The sequence below is a fragment of the Trichomycterus rosablanca genome, chromosome 19 (genome assembly GCF_030014385.1).
Source record: "Trichomycterus rosablanca isolate fTriRos1 chromosome 19, fTriRos1.hap1, whole genome shotgun sequence".
NCBI lineage: Eukaryota > Metazoa > Chordata > Actinopteri > Siluriformes > Trichomycteridae > Trichomycterus > Trichomycterus rosablanca.
This window is the reverse complement of record NC_086006.1, coordinates 6280294-6304119: the sequence shown is the minus strand read 5'-3', so window position 1 is coordinate 6304119 and position 23826 is coordinate 6280294. Positions and strand designations below refer to the sequence as shown.

The following is a 23826-nucleotide window of genomic DNA, read 5'->3' as shown; positions in this document are numbered from 1 at the left end:
TCCAGCATTGATTTGCAGTAATCGTTGTGATTATGAGCAACTATAATTACTCACATGTAAATTAGCTTATCTGTCCAGATTGAGGATGGCTAGCCACAGCTTCTTGGAACTGAAACAGTAGGAGCTCTTTATTGCTTCCATGACTAAGGGCTGTGACTATTCAGTGTTCTGTTTATAGGCCTGTGGGCAGGACAAGTGATAAAGATTTATTAAAATCAACCATGTGTACCCAACCCTAATAGAGCAGATGACGGAGGTGTAATTAAATGAAGCAGACGTTCAGCACCAGTCATGTTAGGCTCCAAGTACTCTGGCTAACCTAACAAACAAATCAATGTACTAGTTGATGTTTGTGTGTACATTAAAGTGCTAAAAATAAATGCAAAAAATTTACAAAATAAGGTATCTACAGTTAAAGTTAAAATTCACATGTGCTGTGTGTCATGGTAGCCTTAAGATTTTAAGTATTTGTAACAAGGACTCGGAAAGGTGAGTTAGGATGCAAGTGCCGGTGTGTTTTTTAGGATAAAGTAAAAAACAAATAGTTGGTCAATCTGATAACAGGTTATCATAGACAAAGCAAAATGTTCACAAAACTATGGTCAAGACACAAAACATAACACCATGGACCAATGTTCAGCAACAGCCTCATGTACTGCTCTGATTACTCGCACGTCTGCAAACACGAGGTTTCAATTAGGGAGAAACAAGGCAGTTACAAACATGAAACAGGTGCAAAAAAAGACTGCTGTGACTGAAAGCAGGTGGGAAGTAAACATGGCTGAGAATGGTGCAAATCACTGACAGAATTTGAGCGACTGTCTTTTCTGTGACTAAATAATGTAAACACACAAAACACACACAACAATATGTTTTCAAAATATACTGGTTAAAAATACAAATTCCCACATACATAGTTCAAAGTCTTTGGAGAGGCCTTTAAAAAAAAAAAAAAAAAAAAAAAAAAAAAAAAACAGAGGTTAAAAATAGCCTAAAACATTACACACTTTATTTTAATAGGCATTTAATACATAGACAATTATAGACAACACCATCGATTTAGGGAAATTACCTGGCTAGCACTTTCATTGCTTTTGAGACATCTTTTATGCTTGAACCAGCTTCTGAATAATAGTCCACTACCATCTACTTTTTTGCAAAATACTGTACAATTAATAGGAGCAATATGATGGACCTTCATATTCACACAGTAACAGTAATGTACCAATAGCAGAAAGCATGAAGCAAAGATCATACTGTATACACATGGGTGATAAGTCAAAGAATAAACAACAGAAAGTCTCACTAGAACAGCTTTAGTGTGCTTTGGCCTTTAAAACAGTATTGGATGACTAAAAAAAACATTTTTCTAGGTTGGTGTTTTAATAATAGTAGTAAAGAGCAATCTTTATTTTACTGGATCAGTCCACAGCAAACTATTTACACTGTTTTCATACTTACCAAACTATTTAGTCAACTATTATTCCCTGTGGATGTAGACATTGTTATCCATGAAGTGACCACTCCTATCAGGATAAAAATGTTCCATCATATTGATCATATTGGATTTAAATTCCTGACTGCTCAGGTGATCTCTGAGAATAACTTTGTACTGACTAGCAGTGGCCCTTCCCCTACAGAGGAAATCTGTACTTACTTCACTGTAGGGTCACTGTTGATTATTAATGGCATCAGTGGTTCAAATCATGTCAAGGACAAGACTATTTCTGGATTAGTCATGAATGTTTTGCTGCTTAAGACACTGAAGTCTGTGTAAAACTCCAGCTTTATTGGTGAATTATTATAGCCTTCAGTGCAAAGCTTTTTTTTTTCAGTTCTGTTTATGTATATTTAAGAGCTGTTTAAAATTTAGATGGTTTTTAAATAATCATAGCAGGTATAAATATAAAGCGTTCAAAAGGACGGTCATGTGTAAGACAGAAATAAAAGCAACCTAGAATAAGCAATCGAATCTACTGTGTTTAAATAAATGCTTAGAAAACGATTTAATCACTATCATACTTTTGCTGGGTATCATTTAATTGTCCATTCACTTACATTTAGGAGCATTTTAGAGCAGCAAATTTTAGCCTGCAACACATTCCAAAGAAGTTGGGACAGGGGCAATAAAGGGCATTATCCATCTAAAGATTCAGGAAATGCTAAGAAATCTCTGGACATAAAAGTAAAGGCTACAAACCACTAGTGCTTGTGACCTTCAATCCCTCTGTGAGTACAGCCAGCATTAAAAACCAGAATGCTTCTGTGACAGGTTGGGCTCGGCAATATTTTTACATTTACATTTTCAGCATTTAGCAGGCACCTTTATCCAAGGCGACCTACAGTACTTTGACAGTATACAGTCTGAGCAATTGAGGGTTAAGGGCCTTGCTCAAGGGCCCAACAGCAGCAACCTGGCAGTGAACCAGCAACCTTCTGATTACTAGTCCAGTACCTTAACCACCAGGCTACAACTGCCCTCAATACTGTGACAAACTGCCAATTAACCGTTTGGTGATGCATCCACAAATACAAATTAGGACAGTACTATGCACAGGAGAAGCCAAATGTCAAATGAGTAAAAGCTCATCTGAAATGGACTAATATAACATAGAAACATGGTATATGGTCTGATAAGTCAAGCTTATGGTATGGTTGTGGTATGGGTAACCACCACATCAAGAGCAATATACAGTGCCTTGCAAAAGTATTCAGCCCCCTTGAACTTTTCAACCTTTTGCCACATTTCAGGCTTCAAACATAACGATATGAAATTGTAATTTTTTGTGAAGAATCAACAACAAGTGGGACACAATCGTGAAGTAGAACGAAATTTATTGGATATTTTAAACTTTTTTTAGAAATAAAAAACTAAAAAGTGGGGCGTGCAATATTATTCAGCCCCTTTACTTTCAGTGCAGCAAACTCACTCCAGAAGTTCAGTGAGGATCTCTGAATGATCCAATGTTGACCTAAATGATGTTGATAAATAGAATCCACCTGTGTGTAATCAAGTCTCCGTATAAATGCACCTGCTCTGTGACAGTCTCAGAGTTCTGTTTAAAGCGCAGAGAGCATCATGAAGACCAAGGAACACACCAGGCAGGTCCGAGATACTGTTGTGGAGAAGTTTAAAGCCGGATTTGGATACAAAAAGATTTCCCAAGCTTTAAACATCTCAAGGAGCACTGTGCAAGCGATCATATTGAAATGGAAGGAGTATCAGACCACTGCAAATCTACCAAGACCCGGCCGTCCCTCTAAACTTTCAGCTCAAACAAGGAGAAGACTGATCAGAGATGCAGCCAAGAGGCCCATGATCACTCTGAATGAACTGCAGAGATCTACAGCTGAGGTGGGAGACTCTGTCCATAGGACACAATCAGTCGTACACTGCACAAATCTGGCCTTTATGGAAGAGTGGCAAGAAGAAAGTCATTTCTCAAAGATATCTATAAAAAGTCACCTGGGAGACACACCAAACATGTGGAAGAAGGTGCTCTGGTCAGATGAAACCAAAATCGAACTTTTTGGCCACAATGCAAAACGTTATGTTTGGCGTAAAAGCAACACAGCTCATCACCCTGAACACACCATCCCCACTGTCAAACATGGTGGTGGCAGCATCATGGTTTGGGCTTTTCTTCAGCAGGGACAGGGAAGATGGTTAAAATTGATGGGAAGATGGATGGAGCCAAATACAGGACCATTCTGGAAGAAAACCTGTTGCAGTCTGCAAAAGACCTGAGACTGGGACGGAGATTTATCTTCCAACAAGACAATGATCCAAAACATAAAGCAAAATCTACAATGGAATGGTTCACAAATAAACGTATCCAGGTGTTAGAATGGCCAAGTCAAAGTCCAGACCTGAATCCCATCGAGAATCTGTGGAAAGAGCTGAAAACTGCTGTTCACAAACGCTCTCCATCCAACCTCACTGAGCTCGAGCTGTTTTGCAAGGAAGAATGGGCAAAAATTTCTGTCTCTCGATGTGCAAAACTGATAGAGACATACCCCAAGCGACTTGCAGCTGTAATCGCAGCAAAAGGTGGCGCTACAAAGTATTAACGCAAGGGGGCTGAATAATATTGCACGCCCCACTTTTTAGTTTTTTATTTCTAAAAAAAGTGTAAAATATCCAATACATTTCGTTCCACTTCACGATTGTGTCCCACTTGTTGTTGATTCTTCACAAAAAATTACAATTTCATATCGTTATGTTTGAAGCCTGAAATGTGGCAAAAGGTTGAAAAGTTCAAGGGGGCTGAATACTTTTGCAAGGCACTGTATATCTTGCCTCCTAGATGTTGTCATTTTCAGAAACAAATTGGTCACTCATTCATCAAAGGCAACACACATTCACACCTAAGGGACATTTTAAATTACAAAATAGACTTTCTGTGTGAAGGAGGCACAGTGACTTTGGGAAAACATTCCAGACTTTTTTCAGACAGAGCCCGGAGGTGAAAATCAAACCCAAGTTTTGAAGAAGAGCTGCTGTGTTGCACTCATTCAATCAGCTATGCCATACTTAACTAAATGAATTTTTTTTTTTTTTTTTTTATTAAATTAAATTAATGTTTTTGTAATATTTCAACCAGTGTGAATTATACATTGACAATTGTAGGGGAGTCAACTGAGTTTCTGATTTAGATTGATTAATCATAACATCAGCTAGTTTCTAAGTTTTGCCTGAAGTTACAGTTTAGCTAACTAACACCCCCCCCCCCCCCTCCCCACTGTTGTTTTTACCTCTTTTTGGAAGGTCCAAGTATTAATGAAGAGGCTCAGACACCCCCTCTCCACCCAATCTCCCCCATAATTCGAACCATGATTTCAGCCCTATTGAGAAGGTGTGATATGGAATTACTCTTTTTAAAGGTGCACAATGGCAGAACAGAGGCTGACAAACTGATCTACGTATATCTAGTTTAAAAGAAAACAATGCATGCTGTGCTTAATGATATGACATTGTATTTTCTCTGACCTTTCACCTTCATTTTCGTGCATGATTCATTTGTCTTGTATCTTATTATTGATCTATTATGTCTTCAGGCTTTGTTCTGTGAAATTGTTAGAGGCCGAAATGAAAATCCTCTCAGCATCATGATTTCAATTAGGTTTTATACCTTCCAGTCTGCGGCTCGATGAAATCCTTTTCAGAAACCCACCTGCAAAACAAAAGGATCAGACGCCGCACAATGCTTCTGTTTATACTACGCAAATGTCAAAGCAGAATAATTCTCAATCTTGGATCTATCACCTTTCACTGCCTGTCTTTCTTACGCTCTCTCTTTCTTCCCTGCCCATCTGTTTTCTCACATGAACACACACCTCCCCATCACCTTTCTCACTCCCACCTGTTTCCCCTCTTTCACTCCTCTCTCAGTGTTGCACTACACCCTTCCATTCCTTCCTCACCCCCCCCCCCCCCCTCTTTTTTCATAAAGTGTGAACAAAGACAAAACCAACAGTGGATCAGATTATTGTTCAAGTTTTCTTTCTGCATCAGATGAAACACACTGCTTTTCTCAAAGCTTAAAAATGGTCAGAGTTCACAGAAAAAATGAATTTCAAACAGCACATTAATGCGGAAAGAATTCATCATGAATATTTTAAATAAAAACAATACAAGCCTTTCTGCAAAGAATCTTCAATAAAAAGCACATGTACAAGTCAAAGGTGGTTTAATGTTATAGCAGTCCTGGGATTTTAATGGTCTTTGCAATTTACTTAATTATCCATTACTGCCTTCATAAATTAATACTTTAATAACAAAATCTGCTGTCAGAAATATACATACAACACAATTTTATTTGTAGTTGATTTATATATGGTTTTCTAAAACATGTCATTTTTCAGTACAGTCCACATATTTTTTACAGAGTCAGTACTTTAATAAGGCCATTCAAAAAGCAAAAGTTTAGTCTGATTAAGCCAATTCAAAGGCAGATCTTCCTTCTTTATTATTTATTCCACCGTTTTAAAATGCCCCAGTTTTACTGGCAGTAAAACAAGCCCAGATAACACGACCACCAGCCTGCTTCACAGTGTTGTAGGATTTAAATTAATCAATTTTTCTATTCCAAAAAACAATCACTCCTGGGCATCGCTGGCAAAAAAGGTAAAGCTTTGTTTGTGAATTTTTAATTAATTTTTTCAGAAAAATAATTGTTTGGCTATTTTTTAGTCCATGTAATTAGCTACAAACTTCAGTTGAGCATTAAGATGTTGTTTTTTGTGTACTAACATTAGGAGTGTATTAATAGAGGAGTCACCACCAAAGTCGATCACTAACTTCTAAACAATTAGAAGGTCACATTCTAAAATTAATTTCTAAAAAATGCCAAATTAATAATCTAAGATGCTTTAGGTATATTTTTGATCCTGCAATTTTTGCAGATCATTTTTAGAATAAACCTTTTTTGTGACATGAAAATAATTGCAAAATCATTAACATCCCAAGACAGTTATTGAAAGTGTCCCGGGGTCATATGTTAAATAATGTGTACACATATTTATGATTTCATTCATACAGATTTCACATTTATATAAACTATGCATACCTGTTTTTTTTTTTTTTTTTTTTTTATGAATGTGGTGGTAAAATCAATTTAGATTTGGAACAGTACAATTGTGCCCATGGCCCCCCATGAAAAGCTTGAACACCCCCATAATTAAACTTATGTATAGCAAATACTCTGTACCAGCATTAATGTTAACACAAGATGGAACAAAAAGCAATTAACATTCTCTGACTGAAGCTAAAAAAAGGTACTCTGAATAGTGAAGGGATTAGTATCAAAGACCAAAGAGTTTTATTTTTTAGAGGAGAGAATGCAGATAAAGATCATTGCAACACCTGCCATCTGTTTTACAAATGCTACAGCAAAGCCGAAGCAACCATTGTGTATGATTATGTACAATATTTACACACTATTATGTTGCCAACACATGATGGGGAATATACACAATTTCATAGTTGATTCACTCAGAATTAGAATTTTATTCCATTTATTTGAAACCTGTTTGATCATTTCCACCATCAGACACAGCCAGTCAGCCAGTCTTGTCTGTATAAGTGCCCAGCTGGTTAATAGCACAGCTGAGTTTCAAACTTAGATCTCTGAATTAGACTGCTGGGCTAACTGAGCTCTCCAATTTTATAAATATTGCGTTTCACAGTTGCTTAGTGAAATTTTTGTGTGTACACGACCTTTACACATATGACCCCTGGATACAAACCCAAAGATAAACTATATGTATTTATTTACTGTTAATACATTTTATTTCCATAATCAGCTCGTGTCTGTCTTATACAGCAGGTTTCACCGGGCAGCTCTGAATGGCACCCGGCTTAGAGTCCATTTATGACCATTATCTCCAGCTGCAAAGCCTAACAATGATGCTTTCAGGTGAGAAAGAAAAGCATCTGAAAATGTTTCGTAAGCAGGTATTTACAGGAGAATATTTTACAAGTAATAATGTCACATGTCCTCATGTCTTCAAGTGCACTTATACATCCATTAGCGTTATTTCTCTGAGGATGGGTTTGAATCCTATGGCAGTGCTGGTATTATGGGTATTCAGTTCCTTTTAAAATAAATTTTTTGGTCTAGAAAACTGTGCTCTCTGTGCTGTCTTTGCTGTGTTAAATTGTTGCGGTCATCAAAAATATCACTTAAAACCAACAGCAAGGACACTTAATCCCATCTATATGAATCTACTGAGTAAGGCAATGACTTTTTCAGAGGCAAATCAGATACTGGTCCAGCCATAAAGCCACACACAATGTACACAAAATAGACAAAAGCTTGCTTGACACTTAATCCGCAATTGTTACATTAAAAACTAACACTAAATCTCTAATAAGATTTCATGGGTCTGGCAAACAGATATTGGGCAATAAGGCATGGCTCACAGTTGGTGTTTCAATTTATCTTAAATATGCTGTATTATGTTGAGGTCAAGGATATGTGAAAGTTATTAAATGTTTACAAAACACACTCAACATAACCTCTGTTTTTGCATGGATTTATGCTAAATAGAAAATATCTTCTTATTATTACTATTGCCAGTAAATCTTAAATACTCTCCAGAGTGGCATTGTGTTCTGAAATGAAGATTTTCTTTCTCAGTAACTAGGGGACCCAGGAGAAATAATCAAAAACAGTCCAAAATCCCAGACTATTATTCCTCCTCCATTAAACTTTAGACTTTATTCTGCTTTATAATTCTACCATCTGCCAAATCCAGAATATTCTGTCAGAGGGTTATTCATTAAACCGAACGTATTTTGCTACTTCAATGGCTGTTTGCTTTGCACCACACAAGCCACGGCTTGCTTTTGTGCACCTGCTTTGGCCATTGAATCACAATCCACAAAGCTTGCAGTGAGCCGTGTTTGTGCTGATATTGTTTTAGATGCAGCATGGAATTTGATAGTGTTGTGGCTTAGAGATAATTTTACACACTTCAGCAATCAATGGTCCTCGTTTGTGAGATTGTGTGGGCTAGTTCTGAGCTGTTGTTGCTCTGAATCATTTCCATTTAACAATGACAGCACTAGTTGACTAAGTCATTTTTAGCAGAGCATTAATTTATCAACTGGCCAGTAGTAAAGAATGCACTTCAGTATGACCATTCTAACACCAATTGCAATACACTTGTTAACAATGTGTAGAGTTGTAATAACCAAACCCATTAATCACAAGCTGTATCTATATATTTTTGGCCTCATAGTACACAAGTTCAAGTCATATGTAAACCTTTACTCTTGTCATATAAGATTAGCTTAACATTCACTTCTTTCTTCTTCCAAACTACCTTTTTTCATTTTTACTCATCCTGCGTTCTCTGACATCAAAAGTTCAGTTATAGAAGACTTCATCCTCGGAGCTGCTGTCTGCGTGTCGGACAGGACCGTTGGCTGGTAAAGTCCTCTGCTCCTGTAGGGGTTGCTGTAATTCCGGCTGTAACACCAGGCTGCAGTAGAAGGGTTGGGGAGCTTGAATATTAGGCTGAGAGCCAGGTTCAGCATTGGCCTCCACGTGCAGGCTGTACAGGTGCTGGGGAACCCCTAAACTTCCTCCATCCATGAGAAACTGAGAAAGATAGAGGCCTTCACGGGCTGTAAAAAGAGCAGGAGAACATGGTTTATCAATAAAGGTCAGCCTTAGTGGTGACAAATACAATAATACAATTAATACAATTAAGAAAGTCCCTTACTCACTGAAAACATTTGGGATTAATTGGAATTTCGATTTTAAGACACCACTTTTCGTCAAACATCAGTGCCTAACCTCCCAAACGCTATTTTTACCAAACAGACTCCAATTTATTAATTAACCCCAAAATCTTGATGAAAGCCTTTACAGGACAATAGGGGCTGTTTTATTTGCATATTAATGCATATAATTTGAAATTGACAGGCCCACCTGTCATTGAGATCAGCAGTGTAACTCAGAATCATGTCTTTCTGCTTTTTCAAATTCGTCACTGCACTTTTTGGCTGTCACAATGGAACCACTGCTGGTATTTTGCTGTCCCTGGTACATTTTAGGGTTCCCTATCTTTCCTCTTTTCTGAGACCTGGGTTGGTGCAGATGACCAGAGCAGTCTGTCATATAGTGACAACCAGATGTCTGTTCTTGGATATCCCTTTTCTATTCACTGTCTCTGTTGTAGGCTGCAGATGATTTGTGCTATTTATTTATTACTTTGTTTTTATTATTTTATTATTTTTGTCCTTTACTTTTTCTTATTTCCTTTTTGTAAGTGGCTTTTTAGTCACAGTGTTGTTCTGGTCAAACATCCTGCAATTGGGTTCATTTTGATTCCTTGCTGGTGTGGGGTTCTCTCATGCGTCAGTAGCGTGACCTGCCCCAATACATTTACATTCTTGGCAGAAGGAAACATTAGCACCATCCCACAAAGTTTGTTTGTTTATTTGGATTTTAACGTCATATTTTACATTCTTTGGTTACATTCATGACAGACACGGTAGTTACTCGTTACACAAGATTCATCAGTTCACAAGTTTATATCAAACACACTCATGGACAATTTTGTATCTCCAATTGACCTCACTTGCATGTCTTCAGACTGTGGGAGGAACCGGAGCACCCAGAGGAAACCCACACAGACACGGAGAGCATGCAAACTCCACACAGCACTTAGCGACCGTGCTGCCCCAAGCTTTTATTAACAATATTTCATTTGTTTTCACTTGTAGTGGACACATGAATGAGCAGTCACATCTTTAGCTTTTAGCCTTGATATTAGCCTTAGTTTTGTATGTTCATTAGCATTGACTACGTTTTAACTTGCTTTGGCTCTCTGTGTCTTAGTTGTTGTGTGATGGGTAGACTTGGCTAGTAGGATGAAATTGGAAAGAACTACACTAAAAGAAAATGTTGGCTTTTGCATTAATTTACTTAAAAAAAACTCTTAAAAATAACATACAATTATTTAAAAATGAACAGGAAAATGAACCACACAAAACAAAATTTCAAACTAACAATCACTGACCAACTTTTAATGGTCTTACACTGTTCAAAAGAGCCATTTCATAGTACATGCAAAATAAAGAATAAACATGGTTTAAAAGCTTTTTTCCTGTACATAGCTCTCCTGTGTGAGAGATGAGATGTACTACTCTACAAATAGGATTATAAGAGCACATAGACAAAAAACACATCAAAAGCACTTTTTGTGGATGATAGATGATAAGAGGAAGTATGAATGAAGAAGCTAATTACTCTCACACTCATTAGAAAGCTATAAGTGTGAGTCATCTCCTCTCTAGCAGATGTCTGACTTTTCAGCCAGTCGTACATTTACATGTTTTAAAAGTAAAAGCGCTGATGTTGTTCACTTTGTTGTATGTGACATTAAGGAAGCAGCCTCGAGGACGGAAAAATGTTCTTACCCTGTAAAGTGGCTGCATTGGTTGTGGCTTGATTTACATCTTGTGAAGGCCATTCACTTAATGATGCCTCAGCCAGGGCGAACTGCTCAGCCACCCCTAACATAGAGACATAGAGCAAAATCAGATGCTAACACCAAGTCAGAAATAGAACATGGTTACCCAAATTACATGGCTTTAAAATATACATATATAAAAAGATAATAGTAATAATACATAGGGACAGTAAAATTACTGTTTCAGTAATATTTACCTGAAGATGGCAATTTATAGACATTTGCCATCCAATCAGAGAGATCTTGAGACAATTACTCATGAAGAATGGGATAAACTGCCCAAATTTAAGTCTGTAAATCATTTAGAGATGTATCCAAGGATGGGTGCACCTGCAGTTGCTACCGAAGGGGTTTTACAATATTGAAATATCAAATAAAGGTGATTTTGATTAATAACGATAACAATTAAAACCATTTAAATTCAAATACACAACGCAAAAAATGTCAAGGGGTTGGATTGTTTGGCTAGATAAAGAATTACATTAAAATACTGATGGATGGATGGATGGATGGATGGATGGATTGATTAATAAATAATAGAATAATAGACAGAAGAATGGATAGATAGCTAGATGAATGTATAAATAAATATACATATAGATAGCAGACAACACATGGATGAATGGATGTACATTTAGCTGGATGAATAACTATAGATATTTAAATAGAGATGGGTGAATGAGGTAGATTAATGATTAAATTGATAGATGGATCTAAATGGATGGATGGAATTTAAACAGATCAATAGTTAAATAAATGAATTAATGATGATACTCAAAAGACAACATTTATTTATGATGTGAATGAAATGGTTTGTTAACCTGCAGCAAATCGTGCCTCCTTGATCTCATCAGTCAGGTGGGAGTAAAGCTGCTCATCCTCCTGCAGGGTAGCTCCTGCTCCTCCCCAACCTCCTTCCCTGTTCCAGCCACACCAACCTCCACCAGCGGTCCCCTCCCCTCCCCAGCCTTTCCACTCGATCAGGTGCGCCACCCGTCCCTGTGCCATTGCCGTTGGTTTGGTTATGTGCTCCTTAATGGTAGCAACCAGACCTGAGCAGAGAAAATGAAATAACAGCATCAATAATATATAGCAGGATCTGATTGTCTTGTGAGAGGTAAGCCTGTGTTTTGGCTAGCTTCATTTGCAGTCAGAAATATTAAATCCCAAAGAAAACCAGAATGTAACTCTGAACTTAGCTTTAAATGAAGTTTGCATTGGTTAAATGATACAGCACATGAACAAATGAATATTTGAATGTAATATTTAAGAGTCGCAGAATAATTTGTCAATGTCACAATTATTCAATTATTACATAATATTGCTGATTGTAACACCTACTGCTAATCTGTATTACCTAAGATGTGCTACAACATGCTTAATCCATTGGGAACTTAATAACAACCCTTAATTAGCTTCAGCTGTAATGTGTTTAACGTGTGTTACAGCTGTGGTGAAAACTGAGGAGCTGTCAAACCAAGATCATTTCATTACACCGAAAGGCCAACAAGTAAAAGAGTACTTTTTTAATTATCATGTACACAGTAAAACTGTAATACATACACTGACTGAACTGGTGTTTTAAACTGCAGCCTACGGTACTACATTACTAAACAACCAATGGTATAGTCACACACAAGGTAACTGTGTGTTGTGTAACCAGTGTTCATAAGCATAAATGTTAGCTCTTGACCAAAATAATCATCAGATAACATGATAGTTAATTGTGAAGCCATGAATGAGTGTGAATGAATACACATATTATTAAGGCGTAAACTGTTCTATTAACTACAGCATTAAATTACATTTTTGTACAGAAGGTAAATGCTTTGTGTCTTAGTTGCTCATAATTGAGACCATGTAGTCTGAGTAAAAATCTGCTAAAGGAATTAGCAGCTGTGGTTATGAAAATATAAATATTAGGATTTGCATTAGAGACACAGTTGGCCCTGAAAATATTTTTTCACAAAGCAAATGTATCCATCAATTTACATTTTTTTCTTTTTATTCTAGCAAATACAACAGTTTTTGACTGTAAACAGATAGGATTAAAAAGGCATTTACTGGAACAAGTTCAAAGACCTAAAGTGATTTATACAATCTGCAAGCAGTGTAATTTGTCTGATTTACATGCATCATGTGCTTCATACCAATCAAGGAGGATGTAGCCAGCTCTCCGATGCTATAGCCATTGTCGTTCTTCTTATCAGTCACAGAGCCATTGTACGGCTGATGATTGCCCTGAATTGATAACAAAAAACAAAGGAGAGGATAGTTGTGTATCTAGCATATCACAGTATATTATAGACATTAATTAGACATTAATTTAAACCAAAAGATGTTCATAAACAGATCATGCTTGGCTTGCATGTCAGTGATAAGTCTTCATACAAGAAGTGTTTTTCATTACAATTCTCAGACCTCAAAAGCTTTGCAAAGACCAAAATAAATCAATGAGTGCTGACTGTCATAGATTTTTCTTCAAAGTAGCCTGACTTAAAGCCATTTAAAGGCAGTTGAAGACAGACCAAGCCAAAAATTCAATAACATCACAAGATGCTCTTTGGAATATTGTAAAATTGTGCTGGGATGACATGGACCATCAGATTTTGTACACTTAAAACACGTTTTTATTACAGCAAATGGGGGACATAATAAGCTTTTCACCCAAATTCTTAAGCTGATTATATGATTTGTTAAGGTTAAAAAAGCATTGCTAAATAAATCATTGTTATAACTGGTCTCAGACCTTTGGACCTCACTGTGTATATACATCACCAACATTTTAGCTGTTGTTCCATATTGCATAAAAGATTCATTTATAGCATTTAAATTAAGAAATGAAGTTGTTTATTTTACTAACTGCTTCATCCTGGTCATGGTCATTTTGGACCTGGTGCCACTTGGAAACACCAGGGCTCACACACCTTGATCAGAGCAGCATACGATATTGTAAAGGTTTTTTATTTTTATATATATTTTTCTTTATGTATTTTCTCCCCTTTTTCTCCCTTTATAGCATGTCCAATTGCCCCATTGCATCATGCTTCCTCTCCACCAATGCTGATCTCTGCTCTGATTGAGGAGAACGAAGCTAACCCACACCCCCTCCGACACGTGGGCAGCAGCCGTATGCATCTTATCATCTACATTTTGATGAGTGCAGCTTAGCTTAGCTGCGTGTATGGAGGGACACACCCTAAGAGCACTCTTTTCTCATCTCTGTGCAGGCGCCATCAATCAGCCAGCAGAGGTCGTAATTGCACCAGTCATGACAGAGAGACCCCATCCGGCTTAGTCCCGCCCATATGAACAACAGGCCAATCATTGTTCATGTGGCCGCTCAGCCTCAGCCGGCAAGGCAGAGCTGAGATTCGATACGATGTATTTGAGATCCCAGCTCTGGTTCCAGCGTGTGTTTTTACCATTGCGCCACCTGAGCGGTATATTGTAAAGGTTTTAAGGAGACATAGTGGTGCTGCAGGTGGTTTAATTGCCATTCGTTTGGCCATATAGTCTATACACTATTTGATCGAGGGATCTTCAAAAAGTTTCAGCACTTTTATATTTTTGTTGGAACTAATGAGGGTGGGAGGAGTAGTAATTGGTCATGTCTGAGAGACTGAGAGAGAGCTTATAGTCCGGATTTAGCTCCATTTGATTTTCACCATTTTGGATGCACAAAGAAGCTTTAAGGGAAAGAAGATTTTCATGTGATGATAATGTAAAAACAGCGGTGCATCAGTGGGTACACGCTCAACCAAACCAAACACATTTTGTGCATAACATTTCAGTCTTTTGCTCAGTGATGTTTTTTCTCTGAGCTGAACTGAAATGTACTCACTTGTACAATGGGCTGTCCTTCTGTCCAGGATGGAAGTTCTCCCATGGGATACTGCTGGCCATTCTGACTCTCTGGAGAAGAGCAAACATGTTTTTTGTTATTTACCTCTGATCTGTTTGCAAGTAACTCTTCACCTGTATGAGTTTGAACTGAATGGGTGAACCAGTATCAGTCCTGTTGCCTCCATGTTGCCATAGCAACAGGCAAGTCCTGACAACTGGTCTCTGGGGATCCCCTGGTGTGTGGGGATGATATTCATCACCGGTCCCCTTCTGGGTAAGAGAGTACTTTAAAGAAGACCTCGTTTCAGAGTCTTTGGCTCCTTGATGGTACCCTATCACATATTGGTTAGAGTGCATTAACGGAGGAGGGGTGCTGTGTCCACTCGCACCATCTCATGAATGATGCGTCAATGCTGACCCTGACATTTAGCATGCTGCGCTGTGCTTTCACCACAAAGCATGTTTAATCGCTTTCAAATCTCTGGCATATGCACAACCACCCACCAAGCAGACCTGAAACCACAATGCAAAATGATCATTTATTTTTGAGGCTGCTCATGTTGAAACATTTGACTCCATTCTGTTATATCTGTGAGCGCTAATATCACATGCCTTGTCCTTGCCCTCTCAGAGGAATTCCACCTAGTTCAAAGAAAGCCGAGAACACAGGGCTGTCCTTTCCATCCTCTCATCTTTCAGATAGTCTGGAATCCTAAAGAACGTTACCTTTATCTCAACCCTGAGTAGCTGCACTGGAGGCTCTGAGATCAAAATTCGCCACTTCTGTTGCACATCCAAAACAATTTGCTTGGTTCAAAATGCTATTTAATTGCCAGCAATAAACATTCCTCAGACATACACGCTCTGCCCAGGAGTAACAGTGCCAGCCGGTCAAATGCTTCTCATTATTATGAGACAGACTCGCTCCTATTATCTGCTTTTTTCATTCACCAAGACAGAACAAATATTTTGTGAGGAAAATCAAATCAGCAGAAATAAATTGCACATCCAGTATGTGATTGGCACAAAGATTTACTTATCAAATTCCAAATTAACTGAATTTGTGTTGTTGTTAGTACCCAGTTATCAATTCTGTGTCTGTAGACACCTCTCCTAATTATTCAGTTCAGGTGTTTCAATCACACCCATTGCTAACAGGTGTATACTATCATTGATATAAAATAAATTATGCCTCCAACTTGTGGCAGGTGTCTTTGAGTCTTTTTTCTCCATGACTGCATCCATGTGCACAAAGTGTGGTTCATTACAAAGTTTGACATGAAAAAACTCAGAGTTCGACTGAGTTCACAGAGCCCTGATTTAAACCCCACTGACAACCATTGGGATTTATTGGAACATCAATTGGGAGTCTGAAGTTGGTGCCTGACATCACTCTTGTAAGAGAATAAACACAAATTTCCACAGACAGACACATTATGTGGACAGCATTAATATTAAGTAGTCCACTGCCAACCCTCTTTGTGGCTATAAAAGTCCTTACTCTTCTGGGAAGGCTTTACTCAACATTTTGGAGTGTGTCTATAAGAATTTGTGCACATTAAGTCAAAAGCATTTTCAGGTCAGGCATTTATGTTGGATGGAAACATAGTTCTGATTAATTCTAATTGTGTAATTGTTTTAAATGGAGTTGAAGTCACTTAATGTTGTTTTCTGTGAGCCTTTCATCCATTCATCCGTATAGTTGGTGTAACCTAAACCAACTAAACAGACATACTCTATATAATTGATAAACATAAACAGATATGATCTATACCCAATAGACAGAAAAATTCTATATTATGGTGCAGTGGGCACAATGGGTCACACAGTTGCCTTACAACAAGAAGGACCTGTGTTTGATTCCCCAGCTGTCTGGCCAGGGTCCTCTCTGTGTGGAGTTTGCATGTTTTCCCTGTGTCCACATGGGTTTCCTTCAGATGCTCTGTTTTTTTCCCACAAGATAAGCAGGCAGGGCAGTTGGGGCTACAAAAATTGTGTGTCTGTGTGTGTGTGTCTGCTCTGTCATGGACTGGCAACCTGTCTGGAGTGTTTCCTGCATTTGACTCAATGAATTAGACCCACCGCAACCCTGACCAGGTTAAAGTGGTGGTAAAACAGACAGAAAGAAAGAAAGAATAATCTATACCAAATGGAAAGATAAGCACACACAAAAGTGTTGTCACAGAAAAGTTGCAGAGTTTTGGTTCTAGACCCACTACTGCCAGGATGCCACTAATGTACCATATGACTAGTGGCTTTATTTGTTGTATTAGCATCTTCAGTAGCTGCTTTATTCTTATCCGGCTTAAAGTCAGATCCAAAGTCCACATAAAAACACTAGGCAAAAGTGAGGAATGAACCCTAGCAAGACACCAGTCCATCTCAGGGCACCACTCACCTACACAAACATAATATCAATTTAGAGCTGCCAGTTCAACTAGTAGCCTCTTTGGGTAGGTGGGAGACAACTAAAGTACTTGGATGAAAACTGCACAGGTAAACACAACCTATGACAGACAGGGGCTAGAAGCAAGGTTCAAACACAGGTAATCAGGACCCTGGTACTGTGTGACATCCAGACTAACTGTTGTGCTACTAATTAACCCATAATCATTACCAAATAAATAGACAGAGTAAAACTGACAGACACACTCTGTATAATCTGTAGCGCAAAAATGTGTATGATTTAAACAACCTATGCAATTACCGCTAATGAATATACTTGCAGCGTATACCATATGACCAATGTTTATATGATATATATAGTTAACATAATTTTTATAGTCTATACAGTCTATATTTACAGTTTATGTATTATTGATTTTAACTTGACATATATAATCTGTAGAATCAATAACAAATAGACAAGTATTATCCATATTATCTATAACAGGACAGACATAATCTATAAGGCATATTTGTGAAAGAAATATATGGAAAGAAATACTCTTTACAATCAGTTCAGAGTATATCAAATTGACAGTGTATATGCAATAAATGGACATAATTTATATAATCATTCAAATTAACAGACATACTGTACATAATATACACAATCTGTGTAAATAAAAGCATAGTTTAATCTATACCAAATAGGCAAATATAATTTATAGTATATAAGTTGTACACTGTGTGCCAAATGAGTAGACAGACTCCATTTAATTTGTACAATCTGTACCAAATCAATAGACACACTCCGTATAATGTGCACTATCTATATCAAACAGTCTATACAACTTCAAGTACAGTCTCTTATAAATATGCATACTTTGGTAATTAGTACAGTCTATATCAAATAAACAGATGCTATTCAGTCTTTACAGTCTATACTATTTACACCAAATGGATAAACACACTCCATACAATCTATACCCCACAGACAAAAATTTTTATATAATAAATACAATCTATACCAAATAAATGGTCTACATAAACATTACCAGACAGACTCAATGTTATTTCTATAATTTGTAACATTAAAACATACAAACTGTTTTGAACCTGAACAATGTATTCAAATGTACAGACCCCTTGTTTATTCTGTACAATCTACACAAATGGACATGCTGTATATTCTGAAAATGTATACCACCTTTAAAATGATCAGAAAAATATATGAAACACAGACAGACACACAGAAAGACAAGTAAACATAAACTGACCTTGGTGACCTTTGCAGAGGCAGGCACCCATGGTGACCATCAGCCAGGTAATTAATTATCTGTTCACCATGCTGAATGATTTAGGGACGACCAGAGACAGATTAGGGACAAGACGGGCAGCTTTTGAGCTGAAGATCTGACAAGGACAGAACAAAACTTGATGTCTATCCGACAGAGTGAAGCACTTCCTGCCATCTGTGGAGCTGAAAGAGCAGGGGGTGACAGAGCCTGAGGAAGAGTCAGAGTGTGTGATGGTGATAGAGTGAGAAAGAGTGAGAGAGTGAGTAAAAAGGAGGAAAAACCCGAGTGCACACTGCCTGCTGTTCGGTGTCCCTCCTCTTCCACCCTACCTCCTCCCCTGTGTTTTCCTCTCACCTTCAGCCTTTACATGCTGATAATTACACCCTTTTCACTTGTTCACTCAACCCTGAAGATGATGGGTGTTCGAGTTCTTTTGGAAAGGGCAATATTTAGAGAAGCCTGTGTTGGGCATATTCAAATTAGGAGCTAATCAGAGGGCAAAAGGATGTCATGTATTTGTAGGATACAGTTTATGTTGGTAGGTAATATTTTTCACAGTATTGACAAGATATTCTGATTTGGTCCATTGAAATTATGATTTGAAGATGAACAGTGTAGTTTTGTATGACGATAATAGATCATTTAAATGAGATCATCAGAGAAATCATGTTCATAAAAAACCTGGGAGAATAGCAAATGAAACACGGTCATCTGATCCAAAGCTCTCTTCTGCCATCTAGTGTCAACAAGTTGAACCTCAGTACCCCCAAAATTTATTTTTCTTTCTTTCTTTCTTTCTTTCTTTCTTTCTTTCTTTCTTTCTTTCTTTCTTTCTTTCTTTCTTTCTTTCTTTCTTTCTTTCTTTCTTTCTTTCTTTCTTTCTTTCTTTCTTTCTTTCTCTTTCTTTCTTTCTTTCTTTCTTTCTTTCTTAATAAGTAACAATGTGGACCAATAAACAATGTGGACCAAATGTCTGAGACCACTAGTAAAATGCAGAGGGCAAAAGGTTACATCCACATCCAACATCCATTTAACCATGTAAAAACAGAGTCCCCTTGATTTTCAACCAACCAGTTCACCTATTTAATTAGTAAGCCAGTTTAACTAACTAGACACAGCCAGGCTTGATATCATATAGCATGTGGGATACATCAGCTCCCTTCTGCTACGTGTTTACCATGTTAAAGCATTTATTGAAAAATAAGAATTTACATTTAAATAGCTGGAAGATTCACAGTCTTTGCTTTAATGTGACTCCTTATTTGGATGTGACTCCTTATTATAAAAACGCGCAGTAGAAAAAAATCAAGTTTAAACCAGTTACATGGAGACGAATGAAGGCGCACTGGGGGCAAAAGAGGCGCTGGGGGCGCAAAGAGGTGCACGGAGGCGTAAACAGAGGCGCTCAGGGCCCGATGGCGCACGAAGACACACAGAACGCACGAAAGCGCACGGGGACTTTAAGGCAGTAATATATATTTTTTTAAATCTAATACTAATTATAAAATGTTTTCTTAAATACAATAACTCAACATTACATTGTTGCTAAAACTTGCTGTAATGGGTTGCACAGTGGCAAGTTGAAGGGCAGTGTCCCAATCCATATACATCATATACGCTCACAATAGTGGCATCATCTTTGGTCAAAATGCAATTTAGCACACTATTAGTTTAATAGGATGGCAATTTAAATTCACTCAACACAAAAGGACAGTTTGGGGAATTCCTAAATATGACAAATTAGAGTTACAAATCCCTATTTGACTCAAGTCGCTAGACTACTCTGGGAATTTCAGGTGGGTAAAACTTATCTCTGTGGAAAAGCCTGACACTGTGTGGTTAAAGTAGGCAAACACATTTATGTTCCAAGAATCTAAAAGGGTTCCTAATATCCTTATTTTGGTTATGTCTTGATGGGGTCAGGTTTCCCTCGCTTCCTGTTTTTTTTTCTTTCTTCGTGTGTGTTCCTATTTGTGGGTACATAGTAAAATTTCATCCTGTGTTTTACTACTAATAAAGCCAATCTGATGGCTTATTTTGCCCATTCCCACACATTTAATCCATGTCAGGATATAAAAGCTTTGCAAAGAGGTCATTCATTCATTATTTATATATCTTCAGTGAGGGCTTTATCCTGATAGGTGTTGTGGTTTGTCTGGAGCCTATCCCAGAAACACAAGGAGCAAAATGGAAATAAAGCCTAAACAGAGCAACAACTTATAATAGAGCATCAGGCACACACACACACACACACACACACACACACACACACACACACACACACACACACAAAGAACCTCAGTCAACATTACTGTACTGCACTACTCTGTTGTCAACGTTAAAAGGAGATGCATTATCATTTCCAATAGGCCATCAGCAACATCCTACTTGTGTGTAATATCTAAATAAAACTCCAAGATAATTAAAGAAAAACTCAAATTAAAATATATCCTTACACATTGTGAATAGTAATTTAACATTAATTAACAACTTAACTCATTGGAATAATTATAAATTGCCCTCCTGGGTCCAGCGTGTTGAAAAAAAGACTAAAATCAGGGCTGAAATATATTATAAAGTAATGATTTCCAATAGGTTTAAGTTCTCTATCCCACATGCTATTCACCACGTGGGAGGCTAAAATGTCATTATAGATTGAACCCATCTGGAACCGATTTTATATAGTTCAGAATATAGTCCCATCCTGCGTCTATTGTTTCAACAAAAGCTTCTCCGGACCCACCGTGTTCCTGATAAGGATGAAGCGATTACTGAGCATAACCATGAAGGCTTCTGTAACATCTGAAACCCATAATAAACTTTGTACTTTAAGCCTCTGTATCAGTAAGGATGATATGTGGGATATTTCCACACATCATGACTAAGACCACACTGAAAAAGCTGGCAAACAGAAATTAAAAGTAATCCACCTAGATAGAGTAACACCACAGGAATTTAGTACTGAATCATCCTGAGTAAAAATCCCCAGGGCAATCCAAGAAGTCACAAGCAGGCACGAAAAATTACATTAGTGCTATCATAAAAAATAACCAACACCCCACTACAGAACTACCCCTTATGGCATCTTATGACATATAAATAGTCCTTAAATGTGTTTGCGTGACTGTGCAGGCGTTTGGGTTGTGAGAATTTACTCCCTTTATTCTAGTCAGTTTGTAACATGTTGTAGCAGTGCGGTTAATGAGAGGTAACAAGAACAGAGCAAATATATGACTACAGTTTTATAATGAAGTGTTTGCATGAACATGTACATGAGTCATCAGATTTATTAAATATCCCTGTCAATCAAATAGTGAAGAAAAAAACACCACTTATAAAACATAGAAGCACAATAATGATTAGAAAAAAGACAACTCTCACTTTAAACAGACAGGACATTTGACTGGATATTGTCGCTCAGTTGCTTGGTTTGTAATCAGTCCCAGCTACAAGTCACTTTGGATTAAAACATCTGCTAAACACTGTTAATGTAAATCTATTCATAGACAATACATCGGCTTTTTTGTAAATGGACACCCCTAATTATTATTATTTTTTTCTATTTATTTATGCATTTTCTCCCATTTTATCCCCAATTTAGCGTAGTCAATTTGTCTTCCGCTGCTGGGGGATCCCTGATTGCAGTCGAGGTGGATATATTGGTGCTCACGCCTCCCCTAAACCACACGCAGCCCTCAGCAGAAAAATTTTTTCACCTATGCGCTCTCTATCTGCCAATCAGGGTCCTTACACAGCATTTGAAGACCCCACCCACATAGTCCAGTCATTCCACCCTAGCAGAACCATGTCTGCTGCAGGCACTGCCAATTATGCCCGCTAGATAGCGCCCAGCTGACCGGTGGCAAAGCCAAGTTTCTAACCGACAAATATCCCGCTGCGCCACCTGGGCGCCGACACCCCTCATTATTAATGTATATTTTTTTCAGTTGGATCTCTTTATAAATGTCCTTTTTTGCTATATTATTACAACATAGGCACTTATCTTTTATAAGAATTCATCTGACTTCATTTCATATTCAGTCTTTTTAATTTCATTTTTAGTGTATTTATTTGCTTTCATTTCAGTTTTAAAAGTAGTCATTCGATTACTGGGAACGTATAGAATTGACTTATTATGAACCAAAGCAATACATTTGCTGTTCAAGTTGCTGTTGCTATGTAGTATGAATCTAATAGTGTATCTTTACAACTCCAAATCAGAAAAAGACAGGGGGACTGTATGGAAAATGCTCATTAAAAGCAAAAGCAGTGTTACACTGACTTTTATTTCATTGCAGACAGTATGAACCCAATATATTTCATGTTTTGTCTGGTCAGCTATTTGAAATATTAGTATATAGACATTATTATTTAGTTGCCCTAAATTGCTCTTGTACCTACTTTTTTTGGAATGTGTTGCATTCCTTGTATTTGTATTTTTCATGCTGTCCCAACTGATTTTGGGCTGTAAGAAGACATTGTAAGAAGAGTGCCTAATACACTATTTGTAAAACACAATTATAAATAATGATTAAATAAATAATAATTGTTTTGTGAGTTACCATAGCCTTCCTGTCTGCTCAAACCAGTCTGCTCGTTCTCCTCTGACCTCTGGAAAAATCCCAGATCAGCCGTTTCTGTCTTACTCAACTGTTCACTTGTCAAAGTCACTCAGATCACAATGGTCTGCATTCTAATGTATGATGTAAATTCAGACTGAAGCTCTTGACCCATGTCTGTATTACTGCTGCCTTATGACTGCCTGATTGGATAATTAGAATAATAATGAAGTGTACAGGTGTTCATAATAAAGTTGCCAGTAAGTGTAGAATCCCCACTAAAACCTTCAGTTTTCATTTTTTAACATTTGGTATAAATTATACATATATGTGATATAAGTAAACGTGTCCAATTATTCTCATAACTATTATGAGTTTATTAAATAATACAAATTGTCACAACAACAGCACAACTGATAGAGATGTTGTTTCACATCAGCTTGTGTCCTGGGAACTTCTTTACATTAAAATTTATTACATTATTTTCAGCAGTTATTTATTTTACCCAACAATAATAGCCTTGGTTTAAATACATCCGTTTTGCACCAAGAAGGTTTAAACATGTGGGAGATTAGTGCTGGGGGGCACAGAGGTAGTCTGTGCACCCACTGTGACCCTAACAAGAACTAAGCAATAACTGAAGATAGATGAAGAAAGAAATAAAAATAACATGATTAATAAGCAGGACTTTTCTTATTGTTTACTTTTCATAGGTCATTTAGCAGCTAATTCAGTTCCAGAGATCATACCAT

The 23826-nt window shown here is 37.4% G+C and overlaps 1 protein-coding gene across 1 annotated transcript; it reads right to left on the bottom strand.

Moving 5' to 3' along the window:
• Positions 1–8650: 8650 nt before the first annotated feature.
• fam131c (family with sequence similarity 131 member C) lies at positions 8651–18569 on the bottom strand. The gene is made up of 6 exons (XM_063015955.1): positions 18495–18569; positions 14831–14901; positions 13137–13227; positions 11808–12038; positions 10934–11029; positions 8651–9133 (listed from the first exon to the last, which is right to left on the bottom strand). The coding sequence occupies exons 1-6, from the start codon at positions 18532–18534 to the stop codon at positions 8874–8876; spliced, it is 789 nt and encodes a 262-aa protein (XP_062872025.1). The 5' UTR covers positions 18535–18569; the 3' UTR covers positions 8651–8873.
• Between the last annotated feature and the right edge of the window lie 5257 nt (positions 18570–23826).